This window comes from Mus pahari, chromosome X (genome assembly GCF_900095145.1).
Source record: "Mus pahari chromosome X, PAHARI_EIJ_v1.1, whole genome shotgun sequence".
Classification (NCBI taxonomy): domain Eukaryota; kingdom Metazoa; phylum Chordata; class Mammalia; order Rodentia; family Muridae; genus Mus; species Mus pahari.
Genome location: NC_034613.1, coordinates 128,535,553 through 128,559,711, shown reverse-complemented (window position 1 = coordinate 128,559,711; position 24,159 = coordinate 128,535,553). Strand labels below are relative to the sequence as shown.

The following is a 24,159-nucleotide window of genomic DNA, read 5'->3' as shown; positions in this document are numbered from 1 at the left end:
CTATAAGATGCTATTGGAGAAAAAGGATAGTGGATCAAGAAAGAATCCATTCCTTATTCTGGAAGATTTCTTGGCATGGGGAAGCCATTATTCCCAAAGAACAGTCAGTCTTTTGTTGAGACCTATTCCATCTTCTGACCTTAGAGGCTACCTGGGGCTCATCTTTCCAGGTCTCTCAGTGAAGAGTAGAGCCCTGTATTTTTGTCTAAATTATTGGGAAAGCCACTTCAGGTTAGCTAAGGAGTTTAGCTCTTTGTACAGCTTCCAGTAAAGTTTAGGGGCATTTCTTTCCTCTTCCGAAATCTGACTTTTCCTATCAGTAAAATAGAGTGATCAGACCAACAAGTAATCTGGTTTCCTGTGAGGCTAGACTTGTCTGAGTGAGTCAGTGGAATACAAATTGTCTGCTCTTTGTCCACCAAAGGGCTATGAATGTTTCAGGTTGCTCTTTATTTTCAGAATCAAGTCAGCTAAAAGCACACAGCAAAGCAGAGAGCAGGAGGAAGCCCAGCCCCAGAGGGAGTGCAGGTGGGGTTGGCATCCAAGGCAGCTGGCTCCTTAAGCATAGGTGGTAACATATTGGGGTCCCATGTTCCCAAAGTAGGATCTCTCCCACTCGCTCATAAGTTCAAAGTGCACAGGACGATGACAGAAGTTGCACGCAGCCACAGACACGTCTTGGAGGGGCAGCCCCACCTCAGTCCAGGCCAGCAGCAGCTTCTCTGAAAGGGAAGAAGAAAAGAGGGAAAGAATTGGTTAGACTTGGTCTTCCAAAACCCATGTTGCTACAGATGTGCTAAGGTCTTGCCTCCCTTGATCCTTTGAGGTAACTTGGGTCCAGAAGTAGATTTACTTGTCTGCTTCAGTATGACCCATGGATGCTACCATTTGTCTGTGGGTCCTCGGATGTATAAAAGACAGGAAATCATGCCTGTGACAAGATTTAAAACCATGCTGTGCTAGCCTGTATCTTTCCCTACATAAAGGACATGTGTAGGCTCAACAGTGAATCTCTCTGCTTAGAAAATCCTGACCTGATAAAGACAACACTAAAAGGAATTATACTGTCCTATCAGTGTTGTGAGACAGGGTAGGGCATATTCCTGGGGTGTGTAGGGACCCAGAGGAGGGAACAGAAGCTGCTATAGGAAGCATTTCAGGTGTGTGGCTGCTCTTTGTTTTTAACCCCTTTTCTGCTCATCCCTTGCTGGTATGATCTGGTCTTGTGTTCTTAACACCATCAGTGTGCAGATGACTCTGAATATTTTACTTCCAGCTCCCCCAGACCTCTGTCTCAGTTTCCAGATTTATATGTCCAATAGTGTCTCTGCTTGGCTGCCTAATTCGCTATATCTAACGCCATGGACACAACTGAACCATTCATACCTGTCCTCCACCAAGCCCTTTCTGCTCATTTTTTTCTGCCACTTACCTATGGGACTCCATCCACACCCATCTTTTGTTTCCCAAAGATAAAGGGAATATTTTTGTCTTGGACAGTTCTCTGGGATGTCCTTGGGTATTTGCCTTGGACAGTTCTCTGGGATGTCCATTAGGTACTTAACCAGCTAACCTCATTGTCTCCTTCAGATTTTCTCTCCAGTGTCACCTTAATGTTTTCTACTCTTGCCACTCCATGTATACGGTCCTCCTCCAAGTCAGTACCTGCCCATAGCACTTCTTGTTCCCCCTTTCTGCTTTCTGCTTTCCCTTAACACTTCGAACTAGAAAGCTAATTGTTTTTTTTTTAAGTTGATTACCCCTTCTACTAGAATTAAGCTTAATGCTAGTAGAAAAGGGTTCTGTGTTTTGTCTATTTTTCGGTCTCAAGCACAGTGTCCAGCCCATAATAAGAACATGATAGTTGTCTATTGAAAGGATGAGTTAAGACTAGAAGATGAAGGGAAGTAAGCCAGAAGGGATAATGGATGATGAAGTCGAGTGAGTGAAGCACAAAGAGAGAACTTGAATCAATTGGACACACTTAAAGAAACAAAATGCCTGTGGCAGGACAGGACACAGCCAGCACCAGGTGGAAAGCACAGGATGTCATACTAGGGAGCTTCAACTTTGTTGTATAGTCTAGGGGTCTCTACAAATTTGGGGCTAAACATCCTTATTAGTATAAATGGTTTAGCATGTACTTCTAGCCTATATTTATCTATATTTTATGTATATTTGTCATCATTTTGCACATTAAACTCTGATATATTTTCTCAGATGGTGAATCATCTTTTTTTAAAGATTATTTACTATTTATATGGTGTCCTGCTTACATGCATGCCTGCATGCCAGAAGAAGGAATCAGATCCCATTACAGATGGTTATGAGCTACCATTGTGGTTGTTGGGAATTGAACTCAGGACCTTTGGAAGAGTAGCCTTAACCTGTAAGCCATCTTTCCTGCCCTGTAGATCATCTTGAGTACCTTATCTTAGAAGAATGTGGCAGGCAGTGGAGAAGTTTAGGAAATGGGCCAATATTGTTGGGTTTTAGAAAAATTCCTCTGCTGGTTAGCATGTTAGAAGGGGGAAAGAGAAGCAAGAAAATGAGGGGGAAAATATGGTTGTATTTTCAAGAAACTGCAACAAAGAAATGAGACTATTTGAAAGAAGTTGAAGAAAAGAGGTGCAGGATTTCAGAATGAGTTGGCTGTGGGAATAAGGGACTGGTGGAGTGGTGGGAGATGTCTCTAGTATATCTTTCCTGCAAATGTGAACACTCAGACACCTAAGCACCAAGAGCTCTATAACCAAATCCTAGAGCTATAGAAGAAACTGAACACAAAGGCCCAAGGGTCTGAACCACCCATTCCTACAAGCCTAGTAGCTCTAACCATGGAGATGAGAGTCAGGACCCCTAGTGCCTATGTGACCATGGGCCAATAACTGTTTTTAATCTTCAATTTGTACATAATACAAAATGAAAATTATAAAAGTATCTTTGTTATGTGAATTAAATGGGTTAACACATTTAAAACAGTGCTTGGCACATGCTAAGGAATGGATATTAGGCAGCTTTATTTGTTTTATTGATGTTTTTAAGTGAATGAATGGACTGACTTAACCATCTTCCTCAAATTATGCTGCATAGTCTGTAGACAGAATGACTTGTCAATATGTGCCCTCTGCTTTCCTATCTAATCATTACTCCCAGAATTCCTTTATTCTAGGATCTTAGCACTGTATCCACATGTAGTTCAATGTGGACCACAAAGACTTGCTCACATATAAATCCTTTGTACTTTTACTTCATACTTCGTAGCCACTCAGTTCATCATATTAGATTAGTACCATCTCTATCTGTTTCCTCTGCCAATCATTGTATGGTTGTGTACATATATTTATTTTATGCCAGAGACTTAGACTTAGAATAAACACCAGGTTCTAATGTTAAAAAATGTACCTTAACAACATATATATATATATATATATATATATATATATATATATACATGAAAACAGCAGGTTATATTTTAGACTATATATATATATATATATATATATACACACACACATGAAAACAGCAGGTTATATTTTAGACTATATATATATATATATATATATATATATATATATATATATATATAATATACACATGTATTGATGAAAAACAGGCCATGAATTTGAAGGAGAGCAGGGACGGGTATATGGGAGGGTTTGTAGGAAGAAAAGGGAAGGGAGAAATACTGTAATTAAATTACAATCTCAAAAATGTTCCTAAAAGAAATCTGATATTGGGTGAATTCACCAAATTGCCATCTTTTAGGGTAAAACCCAAACTCCCCAGGTCAGGTCTACAGGCTTCTAAACCTAGTTTATGTTGTCTTTGTAGCTCATAGATGACACCCATTCCTCTCTTTCTATCCCCTAGTCTAGTAATTCTTCTGGAACTGCTGGAGTTCCTTGAACTCCTGATCCCCCTTCTTCCACCTCCAAAGTGCTGGAATTTTAGGCATGCACAACCACACTCAGCTGTTAACTGTTCTTCATGAGTAGCTGTTCCTCACCTTTATCCTTACCTTTTTCTTTGTGTTCTTTCCTCTTCTAGGAGTACCTCGTATTAACTTTATTTTCTTGGTCCAGAACCACTTACCTGGTAAGGTTCAGCCCAGAGGTCCCTTCCCCTAGGAAGCCTATCTTGAATCCTAAAGGTGAAGGTTAGGCCCCTCCTCTCTATTCCCAGAGTTTCCCCAGGTACTGTTCTTGTTAATTTTTATCTCACCTCACATCATTGTATCCTCTATTGTTTCTGTCTCTGTGATCTCTCCAACTAAACTAGAGCCCAGTGAGTCTATAGGCTGTTTCCCAATCATTTGTGACCCTGGTATACAGCCTGACACACAACAGATGGTTCTAGAAAGATGTTTCAAATCGAATGGAATTTATTCTCCCAGCTTTTTTTGGATCCTGGGGTTTATGGGTAGGAAAATATAGACACCCATGCCGAGGACTTACCCGCAAAGTTTTCCATCATCTGAGGGCTGTGGTGGGGGGAGGGGGCCAAGCGCAGTAGCTCCTCACCACGAGGCACAGTTGGGTAGTTGATGGCCTGCACATAGATGCTGTGCTTGGAGAGCAGAAGATCACAGATCTTGCTGTTGAGTGCTGCATTGCCCACCTGGACTCAAAAGAAAAGGCTTTCAGTACCTCTTAACCTGGGGCCACCATTGCACACTAGCTCTATTAAGCAGGCAGAGGGGAGCACATTAAGGAGCACCACTGAATTTGGGGACAGATTGTTTTGCATAAAGGGCTTGGGCCAGCAGTGAGATGCGAAGGAGGGATAGAGCTGCCATCTTGTCTTGATACTTATTTGTACAGCAAGCACATTGGTTAACTTGGAGTGGTTGGAAAGCCAGGGCAGTTCTGAGTTGCTGTCACTAGTTTAATTTATACATTAGATAGTTAGACCCACTTGGCCCTTTGTATCTGTGTTCTTTGTTCAAGTATCCAACCAGTCTCAGATAAAATTTAAATATCTTTAATGTACAGACTCTTCTTCTAGATACACTTTAACTACTAAGTTGTTTTAATTTGAATTTGTTATTATTGGTTATCTAGAGATGATTAAATGTATATTGGAAGGCTGAATAGATATGGGAATAATAATAATAATATGGAAATAATAATAATAATATGGAAATGTAACACTTTTTTGTACAGCTGAATATCAGCATTTATGGATTTTGATATGGGCCATGGACAGAGCTGGAGCCAAGCCTCTGTGGATACTGAGAGATTACTATTCTTTCTCATCCAGAAAATTGTTGTAAGAGGCATTTTTCCCACACCCGGATTTAACAGTCTCACAGAAATATATGCCATTTAAGAAAGAAATAGGGCTTGATTTTAGAAGTGAGAAGAAACATTTAAACAGAGCTAGTGATCTAGAGTACCAGCTATTTCCATGGTTGTTCATTGTATTGTTTTGACCTCAACTTGTTTTACAAGTATGTTTTACAGTATAATCAGGTATGGCAGAAACCTGATCAAATTTATAGCCTTTACTTCATATTGTATGCTCCAACATTTTCTGTTCTCCCCCCACATGTTTATAGGCTAATTATAACTCACTAAACTGATTTTGTAACCCAGTAATAGTTTTTAGAAACAATTTGAAAACCACCAAATTATATAAGATCAATATTGTGAGGGTCAGAGCAGTTTAGTAATAGTGGGGCAGTGGTTGCTGCTGAAATGACAGGTTAATCAATAATGGCTGATCTTTCAATGCAGGGGCCAAAGGTGACAATAAAGTTTGTGTGTGTGTGTGTGTGTGTGTGTGTGTGTGTGTGTGTGTGTGTGTGTGTGTGTGTTGGGGGGATGGGTCATAGTGATGATTGAAGGAGCATGTATCAGTTTGTTGCAAATGTGAAGGTTCCAAGAACAGGGGGGTGGGAAAGGAAGTGGGGAAAGGTGGAGTTCTTACCCTGATGGGGATGATGTGGCTGGGACAGGGTATAACAGGAAAGCCCCTGTCCATTAGTAGCTGGCGCATGTGTTTGACGTTGCGCTGGTGTGCCCGCCTCAGGACTTGACCCTCCTCTCCCTTGAGTAGGCGCACAGATTCTAGAGCCCCAGAGAGCACCATGGGAGGCAGTGAAGTGGTAAAGATGAAGCCTGCAGCATAGGAGCGTACCATGTCCACCAAGTCCCGAGTGCTGGCTATATAGCCACCGACACAGCCAAAGGCCTTGCCTGCAAAGAAGCAATAATCAGTCCCCAGAGGGGCAGGATCATGCCCCAGGTACCAGAAGGTGGGGCTTCAGACTCGCTTCCCAGTCCTCTGCACATCTCTCCTGTCCATGTTAGAGCCTTGCTTCTGTGGTTCTGAGATAGGACTGTCACATACTGCCATATGTGATGACTAGATATGCAGGAGCAGGGTGGGGACTGTTGCTTGGTTAGGACCTAGAAAATAACTAAGATGAGGCTGGGAGCTGGGTGCGGAGGAAAACAGTTTTCTTATTCTGGTTGAACCCAGCTGTTTTGTCCAGGTCAGGAGCCTTTTAGAAAAACGTTTCTAGACTTTCTTGGTGACTCTGCATTGAGATGGGAAAGAGATGATTTGGTAGGATAAATGCCTAGGGTTTTAATGAAAAATTTTATGTCATTTCTATAATCCTTAACAGATATTAATACCAAGGTGGGGTCCTGGGAAGATTTGAAGGAAAGGGGGAAGAAGGAGGAAATGATGAAATTATAATCTCAAAAAACAAATAAAAATGGTTCATGTCAAGTTAAAAAAAAATCAAACAAACTAAAAGCCTGGGGTTGTAAATTCTTTCCAAACAACTGTTTGCTGGGGGTGCTTCTCCACATTGTACATAAGGGAAGCCTTTATATATAAGTGTCTGCTCACTGCTGGCTAGCTTTATGTCAGCTTGATGCAAGAGTCATCTGAGAGGAGGGAAAATATGTAAGACTGGGCTGCAGGAAAGCCCGCAGAGCACTTTTATAATTAGTGATTGATGTGGGATGGCCCAAACCTTTGTGGGTAGTACCACTGTGGGCTCATGTTCTTGTGTCCTATAAGAAAGCAGGCTAAACAAACCAAGAGGAGTAAGCCAGTAACCAACATCCCCTCTATGGTCTCTGAATCAGCTCCTGCCTCCAGTTTCTTACCTGATTTGAGTTCATGCCTTGGCTTCCCTCAGTGGGCTTGTGACACAGGATATGTAAGCCAAGTAAGCTTTCCTCCCCCAAGTTGCTTCTGACTATATTTCATCATAGTAATATTAACCTTATCTAAGATACTCACCAAGAGTTCCAGAGATGATGTCAAGCTTGTGCATAATTCCGTCACGCTCCCCGATCCCTGCACCCCGGGCTCCATACAGTCCTACAGCATGGACTTCATCCACAAAGGTCAGGGCCCCATACTGGTGGGCTACATCACACAATTCCTCCAGAGGACAAATGGCACCTGAGAAAAGCCGGGGCAAAGGAGAAGGAAGTCATAACTCTTCCCTAGCTCCATTTCTTGTGTTCTTCTCACTTAAGCTTACTTTGGCTTAGAAAAAGGTGTTGTACACAAGGAGGCGGGTGTCTGCCATCATTTGAGAGTATTCCAAACATCAACCTCATGAGCCACACCCACACCCCAATTCTTCATGTTTGTGTTCTCCCTGACCCTTTGCATTTCCTCGTCTCGTCATTATTTTTAATTCATTCTGACAACTTCGTTACTGTTGTTTTCAAATTCTCTGCTGCCGTTATGGGTTAGTACACTTCTAACTAGAGGTAGCAGTTGCCTATTTGATACCTGTGTTTAATGTGAAAAAAGTCACTGTCTGCTCTAGCTTAATACAATCCTCACTTCTGAGCCACTCAGCCCCATTGGGCAGGGACAACTGATAAGCCATTCATGTTTTTATACTTCCCTGGCCCTCTTTGTTTTTATCTGTTTTGGATTTCTGTCACTGTCTTCTTTTTATGCTCATGTCCTCGTTTGTGTCTATTTTTCTCTCCCTTTCTTCTCCACTCCCTCTTTTCTGATCTTTTTTTCTCAATGTATTCCTTTCTTCGTGCTTTTCTGTACCCTGTGTCTCATCCCAGGATTCTTAGTGGTTTTGCATTATTGACTTTCCTGAAAGTGTCTCTGGAAGGGTGGTTTGTCTTTGAGGACGCTCTCCCCCAGGCTCAGTCCCAACAACTTAGAAGCTATTTCATAATCTATACCTATTTACAGTTTTCCATGCTATTTGAGATGTCATCTGAATTGGCTTTGTGGCCATTGTTAATAGTCTAAGACACTATCACCCCCTAGAAATTGCTGAGGTAAGGAGAGTTGTAATACAGAAGAAACTTCTTGGGATGGAAACAGGGGCCCTAGACCAGGAATAAAGACTGTAGGGTTGGGGCAAGGAGAAATCCATCTTTAGAATTGACCGATTAGGTAGTTTCCACAAAACAAACAAACAAACAAACAAACAAACAAGGAACAGTTCATTTACAGGTATAACTAGTGTGATTGCAGGCTATAATTCCCACTAGAAAAATTTTAATAGCTGTGCCATCTTAGAAATCTGCAAATGTACTGGTTCTTTATGATTGTAGAAATGTGCTTAGTAGATATGACAGTGAATTCCTGTGTACATTAATTCATTTAATGCTCAGGGCTAGTCTATTATTATTACCTGCACTTTGCAAATAAGCTAACCACAACACAAAGCAACTTAAAAACCTCACACAAGGAGCTGGTGAAAAGGCTGAGCCAGGGAGAGAGTCTAATGAGTAGCCTAGTGACCTGAGGTAGATCTCCAGAACCAAAATGGAAGAAGTGAACCGATGCAGCAGTTATCCTCTGTTCATGGGCACCCACGTACACATCATATATAACAATAATAATTATTCTTTTAAAACTTGCTCAAGCTAATAAATGCTTATGATAGCATTTGAATGTGGGCCATTTGTGATTGCATGATGTTTATGGTGCATGTGGCTATAAATTAGGGAATGCTAAGGGTCCTCCATTGTTTCAGTTGGAAAAGGGGCACCTTAAAACGAGATGGGGACTTCTTCCTTTAAATAAAGCTGGAAACAGATCCCTAAACCACATTACTTCTGGTGCACAGAACCAACAATAGACAGATCTAGACCTCATTTCACTTTCTATAAGAAAGGAAACAGGAGAATTTTATATATATGTATATATATATGAAATTTGCCACTGTAAAGATCAGACATTGCCACAACCGACTTGCATATCATTCCTTATTAAAAGTGTGCTATGCAGGGAAATAGAGTTTTATATCCTAGTATGAGAATAATCATTTTGCCATCAACTGAATGGGGGAGTAAGACCAACGCTGTTCTCTCTGGGATTTAGCTTCTTTATGTGTAAGAATGTAGTAGCGGCCTCTCCTGTGGAGTTTACTACCTGTATGACTCTGTGACTCCACTTGTTTATGCTTCAGTTTCCTCATGTAATAATAATAATAATAATAATAATAATACCCACTTAATAGAATTAATTATAATAAATAATAATACCTACTACTACTACTAGAACCTACTGCATAGAATCATCATGAGGATTTAATGTTTTGAAAAATATAAGCTATGAATAAGTGCATAGCACACTAATAGTTGCTTTTATCATGTTCATCATGAGTTATCAGTACTAGTAAACATGTACTTGAATACATGTATACTTACCATCCATGGAATGAACAGTCTCAAAAGCCACAATTTTTGGTGTCTTGGGATCAGACTTCTCCAGAAGTTTCTTCAGGTGGCCTGGGTCATTATGTCTGAAGACAAACTTGGCTGCACCACTGTTTCGAATGCCTTGGATCATGGAGGCATGATTGCCTGCATCTGAGTAGATCTCACATCCTGAGGAAACAGATGTGTAATTTTTTAGCTTCTATCTCGGCCCGCTTTACCTTTTGAGTCTGCCCTGGCAGGAGAGGAAAGCTACCTACTTCCTTTCCCCCCTGATGACCTGGTCTTTTTCATCCTCCTTTGGAAAAGTTTGTGACACATCTCTTCTGCCCTTGTTGTAACTCCCCTGCCCAGGACCTCCCTCCAAGGATGCCTAACTGTTGCCTCTGACTTTCTTCGGGGAGGAGAAATTCAGTTTCCCAGGAACCTTGAGTTTGTCATTGACAGGTTTTATTTTTATTTTTCCCACACTTGGGAAAATCAAAGGTTGGAAAAGGGTTAATCTCCTAGAATGCTTGTAGACTTGGACAGATGCTAGATTCTCCCTGGTCTACTTGACACTTCACCTTCTCCAGGTAGCACCCAAATGTTTATAATTCCAGGGATGGATGCTTATCGGGTTTCACTGTTGAGATTAGATGATCATGACAGTCACAGCGAAAAGAGCAGACAATAGCCACTCTATTGCACAGGGAAGAAAGCTAAGCACCAGAAAATGGTTTTCTCTAGGATAGGAAGAATGCAGAGATTTTTACTGGGTCTTACAGGGAGGGTAGGGAAGTAGGGAATGTGGAAGAACCCCCCAAATTTCACAGATATCAAGGAATAGTTGTAGCCTTCAATAAAGTAAGGGATAGCTTCTCTTTGAGAAAAATGAATCATGTTTTCTTCCACAACTTGCCTTGTGTAGCTGGAAGTTCCTTGAGATGAAAGCCCATGTCTTTTTATCTTTATATCCCTTCTTCACAGTATAAGACATAGATATTAATAAGGAAATGTTTTTAATGAGTAAATGAATAAACAAGTGACTTATGTATAAATGAATAAAAGAGAAAGAGGGATGGCAAAAGATAAGATTTAGAAGATATTTGTGTAAAAGAATTCAGGTTTTTGTTTTGTTTCGTTTTGTGAGCTAGGATCTCATTGAGTAGCCTGTAATTCACTATGTAGTACTTTGGACTGAGCCTTCTAAGTACAGTGATTATGATAAGATCTATCATGCCCATCTTAGGGTTCAGTTTAGCTAGAAGCCATGACATGGAGTTTACATTTGATCCTAGTGGTAACAGGGGTCCATTAAAGTGTTTTTGTTGTTTTTTTTTTGGGGGGGGGGAACAGGGTTTCTCTGTATAGCCCTGGCTGTCCTGGAACTCACTTTGTAGACCAGGCTGGCCTCGAACTCAGAAATCCGCCTGCCTCTGCGTCCTGAGTAGGGGGATTAAAGGCATGTGCCACCACGCCCAGCTCATTAAAGTATTTTAAGCAGGGTAAAGACATGGATAGATTTGTGTAATAAAACATTGTTCTGAATGTATGAAGAGTATATTGTAGGTGGGAAAAGAAGAAATCAAGGAAATGATGTTGGTTAGACTAGAATGGTGGCAATATAAACGAAAAAGTGTTGGGTTCTATTTGTTGAGGAGTAAAGACTTGATTAGAAAGAAATCCTCAAGGTATTAACTGTACTTAGGGGTTCTGGATGACCTAAGAAAAAGTGTTCAAGTGGTGTGATGTAAGAGTTGAGACAGGAGACTTATTTAAGGAAAGGGAATGGCTGAGGATACAGAGGGATCAAGGGTCAGACATGAGGGTGAAGGACAGACATGAATGCATGCAGAGAGAGAGAGAGAGAGAGAGAGAGAGAGAGAGAGAGAGAGAGAGAGANAGAGAGAGAGAGAGAGAGAGAGAGAGAGAGAGAGAGAGAGAGAGAGAGAAGAATGAGAAGTTCCTGAGTTCCTGAGTGGATTGTGGGCAATGACCAGTGCACTGGTAGAAAGAACAGTCCACAAGAAAAAGGCATGTCCTACACTATCACAGGAAGCTAAGTGTGAGGTGAAAACTGGGGATCCATGGAAGCTAGCAAGTGTTTTATGGCTCACAGTTGAGGATAATGCTGTCTGGTGTCTTCTACTTATAGGGTACTAGGAGGGGAGGACTTGGCAAAACTGTCCCAGAGACTTGAGAAGCTCTGAGTAGAGGTTGTGACATTTTAGTGGCTTCTCTCTGAGCCCAGGACTGACGTAGATGTGGAACATGTATCCATTTGAGATTTAGACTATGGAAGGTATATGAGGGGACTAGAGAGTAGGAATGTGGGGAGGTGGGCTCTGGTGTAAGGTGAAGGGATGCCTTTAGGCAAAAGACGGGAGATACATTTCACAGTAAAGGGAAATGATGAAGAAATATCTGTGCATAACTAGATTTGGTTTCATGTCAATAAATAAGGAGAAGCAATCCAGTGGTTTCTATATTATTCCTGTTGGAGGACATGGGCATTATTGTAAGAGTGAAGGATGGAGGTAGAGGTTTTAGATTAAAAAAAAGTTTTAAAAGCTTTTGTAGAGATAAAAGACTGTATTGTTAGAGAAAGAATGATGAATTTGTGGTGTTAACTGTTCTGTAAGGTTAGGCTCTGGTGCTGGCCTTCAACCTAGGTGTGGAAGGAGTAAAGACAAGAGGATATAACCATGCACTGGCAAGTCTATGTATGTCAGGCAAAAAGGATGAACAAGTGGAACAAGCGAGCTCAAAAGATTGGGGGCATCCAATAAAACTGGATGCTTTATTGCAGGACCCCAGCCTTGAACATAGCTCTCACCATCTCACATCTTGTGCTCACCTGGCAGAAGCTTGGCCAGTGTAAAGAGAGTAGAATCATTGGCCACAAAACAGGAGGAGAAGAGCAGAGCTGAGTCTTTCTGGTGTAGTTCAGCCAGCTCCTGTTCAAGCTCCACATGAAACTTGCTGGTACCTGAGATATTGCGAGTGCCCCCAGCTCCAGCTCCATGATTCTTCAGGGTCTCCCTGCTCCAAGAAAGTGGAAGACAAGGAAAAACAAAACATAACATTGTTAGGCACTGGAGAAATATGAAAGCCTTCCTTAATGTGGTCATTACTAACATAAGAGATCCTGTGTAAAGGCTGGCCTTGGTGACCAAGTAGAGGAAAAGAAGGAGAAACATAGAGGTATCCCCGGAATGGAGGCAGAAAGTAGAAGTAATTTGAGTAGTTTGGAAAAGCTAAAGGAAACCTTCCTTTCCTTCTCCCTTCTCCCTCCTCCCTCCTCCCTCCATCCCTCTCCGTCCCTTCCTCCCTCCCTCACATCATCTAAACTTTGGTTTCTAGCTCATGAAGCCAGTGCGTTTTTCTTAGTTTCTATTATCATCTGTCACATCAAACAATCATTAATCAAGCATGATACGTTGGCTGACTTAGTTTATATCTGAGGAGTAGATATACTTAAGGGGACCTTGTACAAAAGAAGTGGCAGCAGAACCAAGGTGTCCACAGCTAGTATCTTTGCATGTGACCCACAGCTCATAGTCCACACTCTACTTACTGTATGGCCTGCAAGACACGAGGGTGTCTGCTTATGCCCAAATAGTCATTACTACACCAAACAGAAACATCCTTTGAGTCCATAGATGCCTCAGAGAAGTGTTGGGCAAAGGGGTAGGCATTAGCCCAGCGATTCACAGTCTTGAACACACGGTAGGTGTGGTCCTGTTTCTTCTCCATGATCTTGTCTCTGAAAAATTGGTCATAACCAAAAGCCTGGCTTCCTGCAGGAGTAGAAAAAAAGAGATAAGGACCTAGTTTCTAGTCATGTCTCTTTTTACCCAATAGTTATATGATCCAGAGCCAGCAATGAATCCTCTCTACTGAGAAAATTAAACACCAAAAAATCCCACAAATCATCTGATTGGTAAACGGGCTGATGAACCAAAGAAACGATTCTCAAAAGAGAAGTTCAGATGGACACTGAATATTTTACACTCTTAGCCGTCAGGCAAATGTAGATTTAAGCTGCTTTTTAGTTCCATCTCACTTCAGTCAGAATGGCAGTTGTCAAGAAAACAAATGACAACCAGTTCTGGCGAGCATGTGGGCAAGAGGAAATCTTATACACCAAGGGTGGGAATGTAAGCTGGTACAGCAAGTATGGAAATCAGTGAGGAAGTTCCTCTGAAAAATAGCAGAGGTTATAGAGATAACTCAGTAGCGCATGCTGTTCTTGTACAGGGCCTGAATTTGGTTCAGCACCCACATCAAGTGGCTCACAATTGCTTGTAACTCCAGCTTCCGGGCATTCAACACATCTGATCTCCAGGGGCATTAGCACACATGTTCATGCACGTACACACACACACACACACACACACACACACACACACACACACAATTTTAAAATGATAAAAATAAAACTTTTCAAAAGAATCAATTAAAAGAACAGACCAACTATTTGAATTATCTCTCCCAAGCATATCCCCAAATGACTCCAAGCCAATATACCACAAAGAAACTTACACATCCATCTTTATAGCTACACTCTGCATAATAGCTTGGAAATCGAACCAGCCTAGATGTCTATAAACAAATGAATGTATAATAAAGATGTAGTGCACATAAAACAATATAATGTTGTGCAGCTATAAACAACGAAAGCCTGGCATTTTCTGGAAAAATGTTAGAGCTGTAAATCATTATACTAAACAATTTGAGCCAGACAAAATGACAGATACTGTATGTGTTCTTTCATATATATATACATATATATACATACATACATACATACATATATATGACTTAAATTTTAAACTGTACATTGTGTATGTGCTTGTACATGTGTGTTTGTAGGTCAAAAAATAGAAAAGGGAATATATGTAATAGGAACAGCAAACAGAGAGGGCTAACTAGGTAAAGAAGGGGAGCCAGAGAAGAGAGGAAGACATGAGAATAAAATATAGTAACACATATGTGTGGTGATGCCTTGTAAAACCCATTACTTTGGATGCCATCCAAAACAATTTAAGTTCAAAAAATGGTTTTAAAAGAATTCTTTTATGTTTTAATGTCCCTGTATGTAGAATGACACTTAGAATTCTTTTCTTGCTGAGGTGTGAGAATCTGAGGACAACAGTGATAATTGAGATGGAGTAATTAGGGTATCATCAGAAGCATAATAATAATAGTGGCTGTGATTAAAACTAGCTAGTATCTTGTTGTATTCTTGTGGCTGGTATTAAGGAATTCCAAATACATATAAAACCTACTTCCAGGACCCTTAAAGATGCTATTTTTTTGTTTCTCATAGCAACCTTATATGGAGAATTCTGTTACTATCTGTTTGTGACAGATGCAGTGACTGGGGCATGAAAAGAATGGCTAGCTGGACCAAGGCCATATAGCAAATTAATGCCCATCAAGGAAGTGAGTGATACATTTGGTGTAGATATTGAAAAAGGTAAAACCATTGAATTTTCTTTGGGTTTATTCATGTGGATGTAAAGCTAACATGCAGTCTAAACCAGAAGAATACAAAAGTCATAGAAACAACCTGAATTATTATGAATAATGCTGTATCCACACCACAGAACAGAATTTAGCCATTAATAGTGATTATGCAGCTCTGTATGGATGGACACAAAGAGATAATTAATATGAGGTCACATTGATAAGTGGACAAAACAGACTGATTATGATAATGAGAGAGGATGGGAAATTCTCTCTTTCTGTGTGTGAGTATGTGTGTGTGTGTGTGTGTGTGTGTGTGTGTCTGTGCCTCTGTGTATGTATAGCCAAAGGAAGGTATGTCTGGGAGAAAATATAACAAAAAGTCGATAGTAGATGGTAATTTATTCTTTATTTACCTGTATATGTTTAAAAATATTTTTTATTCCTATACTAGAAAAATGAAGCAAATTCTATTATGAAAAATAAACATAGGAGACAGAAAGGGAATCTGTGAAGGGTGAGAAACTTTGAGAGAGTGTGGGAAAGAAATAGTGAAGGGAAACCCAATTTTTAATGAGACGTCAGAACAAGCTAGAAGCACCATATTACTATAGATGGCATTCTATTTTTCTTATCATAGATGACTAAGTGAGTGAAGTGACTTAATTACAGAAGCTCAGCCTCAGCAACACTAGCACTAAGACTTCGTTTTGCAGTCTCTTTGGTTTAAAAGTCTTTGCATTTCCTCTGTTCTCCTGTGTCACACACCCTTTCAGCACCTACTGCCCTGTTTCTGCGCCCTTCATTCCCATCTTGGCAAACTCACCAGTCATATTGTTCTGAATCAGGTGGGGAGCTGCCCCTTCAGTCTGCTCTGGATCCTGGAAACTAGGCAATGAATGACTTCGGGTGGTTGACTCCATGGAGCTCAGCAGGTCTGATAGGGAATATGGAACTCATTGGCATGAAGAGAGAAAACAAGACAGTATTTGTTGTCCTCTTTAGGTTCAGGGTAATGTATAGAAATTCAAATTTAGAAAGTATACATGGCTCCTGGAGTATGTGTCTGCAAAGTAAGCATCCACTTGTGTCCCTCATAGCAATGCCTAAAATGTCCAGAAACCTTCTTTAAGGTGGCTTGCACTTCATTGCCCTTTAGGTAAGGTAACCAGACTATGCACCCTAGCACCTGCACTTGGGAGTACCTATTAGTTTTCCTTTCTGAACATCATTCGATTTCAATATTTAACTTGTTTCCTCCAAAGTGGCCTGTGAAAGATGCCAACAGTATGGTCATTGCTTAAGTGTAATCATTTTGGGTGTTTGGCCCAGGTTTTCCTTGAACTCTGTACCTTTATAAAAAATTGTTTTGTTGAAAACAAGACCATCTTTGAATTTCTTCTAATAAAATTGATAATGTAAGATACTTTGGGGAAAACAAAAGCTAATTAATGTACTATGTGTGTCAAAACTAAAGGAAGCATCTATCCTCTTCTCTTTTCCCTTAATACAAACACAATATGGTTTGCTTCAATTGAGATCCTAGCCTTTTGGATTCCATTTAGCCACTTGGGACAGAAGAGGGCCCATTTTAGACTGACAGCTATAAGTTATGGGGGTTTGTGCATGTGTATGTGTTGGCAATTGCCTATTATGGCTCCCCTGCAAAAGGCTAAGACTTCCTATCTTGAAATGTCCACTAGCTTTCCTTGGATTTGCCTAGCTCAAGAGTCTGATAATGTGGGCTCAATCATTAGGAATTGAGGTTGGGTAAGATGGAAGTTGACTCCAACCTGTCTTGAAAGTCTTGACATCCTCTTGGACTTCTGGAGCTGCCCTCTGCACAATCTTGCTCTTCCCGTCTTGGAGTTCTGACAGCATGAAAGGACAATGGCTCTTAGCCCAAGATGGAGAGTCTACACAAGGTAAGAGAGTAATTGCACATTCATTCTTAGCTATGTGTTCAGCTTAGCAATGATTACTTGGACTTACTATATCCTAGAGACCCCTAGGATAGAGACTAGGAATTAAATGAATCTGGTCTCACTGCTAATGGAGTTCCTAAGCAGGGAGAAATAGCACATACTGATAACACCTTGGGAACAATGGGATGAGAGGGAGGAAAAGACATATGAAACAATACAAGGTATAAGGGATGTGACCAGATAGGCAAAGAGTCTAGGCCGGGTTTACAGAAGCCATAATGTCCAAATTCAGTTTTTAACAAGAAATTTGAGGGGAGATAATATTATAGGAGAAGGTTGTATGTCAAGAGCAAAGGCAAGGGATTGAAGGACAAGAGAATAGATTTGAGCAATTTTAACATTGTTTAGCATGGATGAAGTATAGTATGTGAGTCTCTATAAATACCCTGGAATAATTTATATTTACTCTTTAAATATCCTGAGTATATTTTTTTTAGGTCAGTCCATCCTGCCTTGACATTTTCACATCAACTATCCAAGCTATTAGGAAATGATAGATTTGGAACTTTGTCTTTAAGACCCAGAAATTCCCATTTGCCAATAACCTCTTCTTACCTCCTCCAGCCTTGGTTGCCTTAAGATGGATTTGAGAACAGGTTGGTCCTTGAGTGGCCAGGATGGGGCAGCGTCCAATACTAAATAGGAACTGGTAGGTTTTAGCCACTTTGCCTAGGAGGCCTGTGGTGCCCTGAGAGAGCACGGGACAGGACCGTAGCAACATAGCTGCTGCCACCATCCTGAGCCCAAAGTCCTGTAGAAATTGTGCAAGAGATGAGATTCCATTATGAGAGCCTGGCCAAAAACTAAAAGTCATGTCTATTTAATTCTTTGCCTTTAGTTTCCCACTCAAAACTAGTTGTCTGGGCTGGTGAGATGGCTCAGTGGGTAAGAGCACCCGACAGCTCTTCCGAAGGTCCGGAGTTCAAATCCCAGCAACCATATGGTGACTCATAACCATCTGTAATAAGATCTGATGCCCTCTTCTGGAGTGTCTGAAGTCAACTACAGTGTACTTACATATAATAAATAAATAAATCTTAAAAAAAAAAACAAACTAGTTGTCTTCCTCAGATATCCCCTCAGTATCCCTCTCAGCAAGGAGTCCTAGTGTTAAAATGTGAGGGAGAAATGAGAAACACCACTAAAGAAAGTAGTAAGTTGTAACTAGACGCCAGAAAACTTGGCTTCTTATTTACTCTGCCACCATCTGCTCAGTGATTGTGAAGATCATTGAAGTGACTTTGTGCTGCAGAATGACAGCTGACAATCCACACCTGTGATCAACTGTCTTCCGAAGACTGCTATCCTCAAACAAATGAAGACTCTGCCCACTTATGTGGACAGATGCCATTTACAGGAGCTCCCGAGGCTAGTCCTGCTGTGTCCAGAGAATGTTCTACCAGAGATGGGAAAGGAGTTTAAGGCCAGGTGTCAACTTGAGATCCTGGAAACAGGAAAGGGCAGTCATGTGCCCTACAGGCTATGTACTACCAGGTTGGTATTTTGATATGTTTGGATTTTTTTCTTGACTCTTTGGTTAAGCTCTGATAAAGGAGGGTGTACAAATAAGACCCAAGGAGGCTGGAAGATATAATCTATGTAGATCAGTAAAGACGACAAAGGCTAAGATAGAGAAAAGGAGGGGGCTGGAGAAGAGACAGGGAAAAATGAACAGAAAAAGATAAAGCAAATGACACATAACTCTCATTGAATATTGGCTGAATTTTGGAGTAAATTAATGATTACTATGATCTTCAAAAGGAGAGCACAGGGAGGTAGGGGAAAAATCAAGACAACTTCAGAAAGAAAAGAAGAGAGTGAATAAAAGTGTAGTGGTGGAGGAGGAAGATCTGAAACTGAGAAAGAGAAAGATATCAGAACTGGAAGGGAAAAGAGCAAGGTAGAGATAGAAAGGGACATGGAGAGGAAGACTGGTGGTGAGAAACAAGACAAGAGGATGATGGGAGATTCAGAAAGTAGGGCAAGATGATAAGACAAAAGAAGGAGAAGCAGGAAACATACTTGGAGGGACAAGACATCAGGTAGTTTAGAGTAATATAAAGACTGAAAATTAAGCAGGAGAGAAAGTAATCCAGCAAGGGAATGGAGCACCAAGATAAAATGGTTAGACTATACAGACTTACGGGAGGGGAACCTGACCCTGCTGGAGTGATGGTGGGAGAGAAACAATGAAAAAGACAAGTAGACTTTTAAAAACTGATAGCTCACGAGACAGTGGTAGTTGCAGAAGAAATGGCTTAGTGGTTAAGAGTAAATACTGTTCTTCCAGATTTGCTTCCCAGTACTCATGCTGTGTGGCTCACAACTGCCTGGAACTCCAGCTCCAGGAGATCTGAGGCCTCCAGTTTCCACTGGCCTGGCACTCATGTATATGTACGTACCTGTAACAGAACCAAACATATACACATAATTTAAGATAATAAATCTATATTTAAGAAGGAAACGGGTGGGTGAAGGGGGGAGGGAGGAGGCCTCTAGGGAGGTAAGATTGAGACATACCAAAATGAAAGACAGAACAAGAGGAGGAAATAGATTGGAAGAAAAGAGCCAATTGTAGAGTCAGAATCAATGGGTAGGGACAAGATGCAGGACAGCACAATCAATAGAAGAGAGAGGAGGGAAAGTGGGAAGACTAAAGCCTCAGCTCTGCCAAGAAAGCCAAAGGCTCAGTGTATAAGGCCTTATTATGTGAGGGACAAGGGAACAGAAGGAATTCCTGGGCCTATCCTATTGACAACTTCTTTTATCCCTCTAATCTCACAGAACAAGCATCCGCCTCTTATGTTACAAAGCAACCCAGTCTTCTTATTCCATCTTAGAACATCCTCCCTCCCTTTCCAAGGCTGTCACAGCAGCCTGAGTTAGTTTGTAGGCCCAGTCATAAAAAAAAAAAAAAAAAAAAAAAAAAGCTGCTTGGAAGGATTACATGAAACAAACAAAACAAAACAAAAAAAATTTGTAAACCTTTCAGCACAGTATTTGGTGCATAAAAAGTTAGATTTTTCTTATTTACATTCTGGCTTTCTAGCATCTTTGTTCAATGTTTTTGGACAAGGCACTTTTCCTTTCTGGGTCTTAGCTTTGATCAGTTTTCAGATGTGAGGTAATTCTACCTAGATCACTCAGTAGGCCATTGGTTGGATCCAGTGCCTACCTCATATCTGGAAATAAGAGTTGCTCTTCTGACTGCCTGGCTGTGAAGGCTAAAGCACTCAAGGCTGAGCCTGCAGACCATAGATAAAGCCCCTAGAGCTTATCACCATTAGAGTCTGGCTACTCCCTAGGATGAGCCCAGGGCGTGGGAGAGAAGAAGAACCCCTTCCTGGAATCACGTCTAAGCATCTGGCCAAGGCTGGCTCTGGCAATCTGTAGGGAGTCAAGATGTCCCAGTTCCTGCAGTTCCTGTACAAACCCCTCTGACACTGACAATAGCATTGAAGTATATAATCAGACAGGAAGCCCTTAAGATTAGAGGCAAAGTCCTGCCCTGGAATGATGGTTGATTAAGGCCTACTTTCCATGTAGAAACCAGAAAAGGCCCAGTGGACTCACCATTTTTGTGGGGCTGTTGGCCATGATATACTGAGGGTCTTGGGAAAAATACAGAGTTCTTCTTGATGTGAATTGAATTTTTGAGTTCATTTTAAAGCTCTAGTTACAATTTCTCTTGTCCTACCCTGATCTTCTTGAACATCATTATGATCTATAACTTTGTATTTGGATTCTTAATGTCCATTCCAGAAGATTACTTAATATGAGCCAGGAATGAGTAAAGGAATAGAGGAAGCATTTCAAGCAGTTGAGGGTATTAAGAACATAAGGTCTTAGCTGGGTATCTCTTAGCTGGGTATTTTGACACCACAGGAAGCTGTGACAACTGAATCTTAAATTGCATATTAGCTTGGTCTGCATAGCTCCCAGCCAGTTAGGACTAAGTAGCAGATCTTTTCTCAAACAAAACAAAACATACTCTGGAGCCAAGAAGTCACATCATAAATATATCAGAGTTCCACCATGCTTATATCAGACTAAGTCTGGAAAGCTGGAGATGAGATTTTTGTCTCATTTTATTACAATTTACTGTGTGTATCTTTTGGCTCCCCTGCCCCCCCCTTTCTGAACTTTACTTTCTTCACAGACATTGGATTAGATTGGAAATTTCATAATTTATCTTCTGGTTCTGATATTCAAATGTTAACAGAGCTCTGACCATTGTCAATGTTCCACATACATAGACTCAGGACAATGTTGGAAATAGACACCGAGGCCTCCAAAAGATCTATGACTCACCCAAATCACAAAACTGTTTAGTAAAGGAAGCAAAATTTCAGCTTAGGCAGGCTGGCTCCAGAGACCCCTAACTTAGCCACCATGAATCTATGGTCCAAATGATCCAGATTTTTGTAGCTAAGAAGTTGACTCTAGACACCAAGCCACTCTGTTACAGTAATATAGGTCCCTTTACTGTGCATTTATCTTTTATGACCAACACTTTCTCCAAATGTTCTAAAGTAGGATTTGGGGTACTATTGAACATTTATGAATTCATTCCACTACTTAATGATTTATATACCCCACTACATAGAAAAGATTATGAGTAATTTTAAAACAAAATCAAAGAGGGATGGGAACTCTCAGGACGAGTGGCATCATTACTCAAAGGTTTTTTTCTTCCTGTATCTCTATAATTCCCTTTTAGGTCAGCACCCAATTTGCAGTCCCATAGGCCAGAAAGATCAGCTGGGCCACCATCCCAGCAGGGAAGCCAGAAGCCACTCTTGCAGATCTTCTGTCCCCTGTCTCCCATTACTTGTGGCCTGATTTTAAGAATCATTTAAGTCTGGAAAAGAAGCCCTTGCTTCTTCCAGTGAAGCATCAGGCCTTATCTCCCCTCCTAGTGCCTTCTTTCCAACCCTGGAAAATCATAGGAGAATTACAAACAGAAGAATGTATACCACAAAAGTAAGAAATTTGTGGGAACTGTGGGCAGGCCCTTTTGTCAAAGGATAAATGACCTGCCGGGGATCTCACAGTGGCTTAAGAGTGAGACTCCAAATCTGCTTTTTCTGCACAATGACAATTCCCTTCCACCTTTCCCCTTTATTTCTACTAATTTTGCAACCTCTCAATTCCTGCATCTTGCCTTACCAGTCTTAACCACCCCCCACAAAAGCCTCCAGTTTTCCATCCCTGGATCTGACCCCCTACCCCCAAGGCTCTGAAACCTCACACTCTGTTCTAGGCCAAGCAGATGGGAAAGTGTCAAGTGATGATGGGGTGACTTGAGAATTTTGGAAGAAATATTAAGATGCCTTTCCTAGAGAAACAGGGGAGAGGAGGAGACAGAGACAGAAGGAGACTAAGAAGGAGACAGAAATGGGGTTGAGGGGTTGAGGAGATCCAGAGAAAAGTCCTTTGAGGGAAAAGTAATAGAAAGCAGGAATGTCAGAGAATTAGTGAAGTAAGATGAATGTACTAGAAACTAGTAAGAGAGAGAGGGAGAGGAGGAAGAAAGGAAAACCCCCAAACAGAAGAGAGTTTCTGTGAAGGTCAAAAGTCCACCCAGAGTCAACATATAGTGTTGGTGAGAGCCCAGAAAGAAGACTGAAAGAACCTCTTACCTGTTGCCCTGCACTGAGGACGAACCAAAGACGGTGAGTGCTGTGGGCAAGGCTGGGAAGCAGCTTTCATCCCAGCCTCCTGCTCAGCTCCGCCCCCGCCCACCCCACCCCACCCCCTTCCGCCTTGGCTCTAAGGTATCTCAGGCCTCTGCTAAAGATAAAAAGCAAAGTAAGTCTCCTTCTACATACATGCTCACTCCCCTTTTTCTGTGCCTTCTCTTTCTGTTTTCTTCCTCTTCTCCCTCAGGGGTAGTGAAACTAACTCACTGGATTTTGAGATCAGACCATCCTTATAAGTCCAGGGCACCTTCTGGAGAACCAGCCCTCTGACCTTCAGTTCCCTCAACCACGAAAGGAGGTCAGTAAAGGCAAGTCCGTGTGGGGAGGACCCTGAACTCAGACATAGAATACACTCTAGGCACTCTAGGCACTGGGGCTCTGAAGGGTTCTAGCTGTGAACCTCCATGGAAAGTAGATCAATTCAAAGGATGTTGTGTCACTTCAACAAATGTACGAACATTTGGCACAGTGCTTAGTTTGAGAAAATAGCAGTTCATGTTGATTCACTGTTTTTACACTGTACCTCGAGGGGGTAATTACTTTACATTGATTAATTAAGCCTCATAAGAATCTTTTTTTATTAGATATTTTCTTTATTTACATTTCAAATGCTATCCTGAAAGTTCCCTATGCCCTCCCCCCGCCCCTGCTCCCCTACCCACCCACTCCCACTTCTTGGCCCTGGCATTCCCCTGTGCTGGGTCATATAAAGTTTGCAATATGGCCATCCTGCCAAAAGCAATCTACAGATTCAATGCAATCCCCATCAAAATTCCAACCCAATTCTTCACAGAGTTAGAAAGGGCGATTTGCAAATTCATCTGGAATAATAAAAAGCCTCATAAGAATCTTAAGACAAAGGCACAGTTATCTATGTCACAGATAAAGACCCTAAGGCTGGAGGGGTGGGCTACTAATAATTGCCCATCTAGAAAGTATGTAGCTTGGCTACAAAGTTGACAGTATGCCGCCAGAACCCACACTCTTCTGTACATCTTAGAACATACAGTTAAAATATGAGGCTTCTCTGTTTTCTACCCCTTTTAATATTTTCTCTTATGTCATATTCCCCATGCCTTTCCTAAGCCTAGGGTAGTGGGACTATTATAACTAGGTAATTTCATCTCTGTAGCCTGGCAGTCTGAGTTCAGTTCCTGGAAACCATGTAAAGTTGGAAGGAGAGAACCAACTCCAGGTTCCTCCAATGTCCACAGGTGTTCTATGGTTCCCCTTCCCGCATATGCACATATAAAATAAAGAAATTATATGAAAGTATAAAGAGATTTCAATTTTGATATTGCTAATTTGTCCTATGCATATGGTATATTTTCCCACCAGTGGTGTGTG

General features: G+C 41.2%; 1 protein-coding gene across 3 annotated transcripts; it reads right to left on the bottom strand.

Moving 5' to 3' along the window:
- Positions 1–431: 431 nt before the first annotated feature.
- Positions 432–22,825, bottom strand: Alas2 (5'-aminolevulinate synthase 2). 3 transcript variants are annotated; one of them, XM_021187533.2, is made up of 11 exons: positions 22,753–22,825; positions 17,666–17,861; positions 16,919–17,041; positions 15,952–16,062; positions 13,231–13,453; positions 12,511–12,695; positions 9,663–9,842; positions 7,264–7,428; positions 5,932–6,200; positions 4,458–4,620; positions 432–722 (listed from the first exon to the last, which is right to left on the bottom strand). In XM_021187533.2, the coding sequence occupies exons 2-11, from the start codon at positions 17,844–17,846 to the stop codon at positions 559–561; spliced, it is 1,764 nt and encodes a 587-aa protein (XP_021043192.1). In that variant the 5' UTR covers positions 17,847–17,861; positions 22,753–22,825; the 3' UTR covers positions 432–558. The 3 variants fall into 3 exon arrangements, with proteins under 3 accessions (XP_021043192.1, XP_021043193.1, XP_029390163.1); XM_021187534.2 differs by having other exon boundaries at positions 16,919–16,996; XM_029534303.1 differs by lacking the exon at positions 22,753–22,825 and adding an exon at positions 19,340–19,447.
- Between the last annotated feature and the right edge of the window lie 1,334 nt (positions 22,826–24,159).

Excerpts from the sequence above, each read along its gene's own strand:
- Alas2 (XM_021187533.2), bottom strand. The coding sequence starts at position 17,846 with ATGGTGGCAGCAGCTATGTTGCTACGGTCCTGTCCCGTGCTCTCTCAG. Across the intron at positions 7,429-9,662 it reads GACTGTTCATTCCATGGATG|GTGCCATTTGTCCTCTGGAG; the intron begins GTAAGTATACAT and ends GGCTTTTCTCAG. Across the intron at positions 6,201-7,263 it reads CATCATCTCTGGAACTCTTG|GCAAGGCCTTTGGCTGTGTC; the intron begins GTGAGTATCTTA and ends GCTTCTTTGCAG.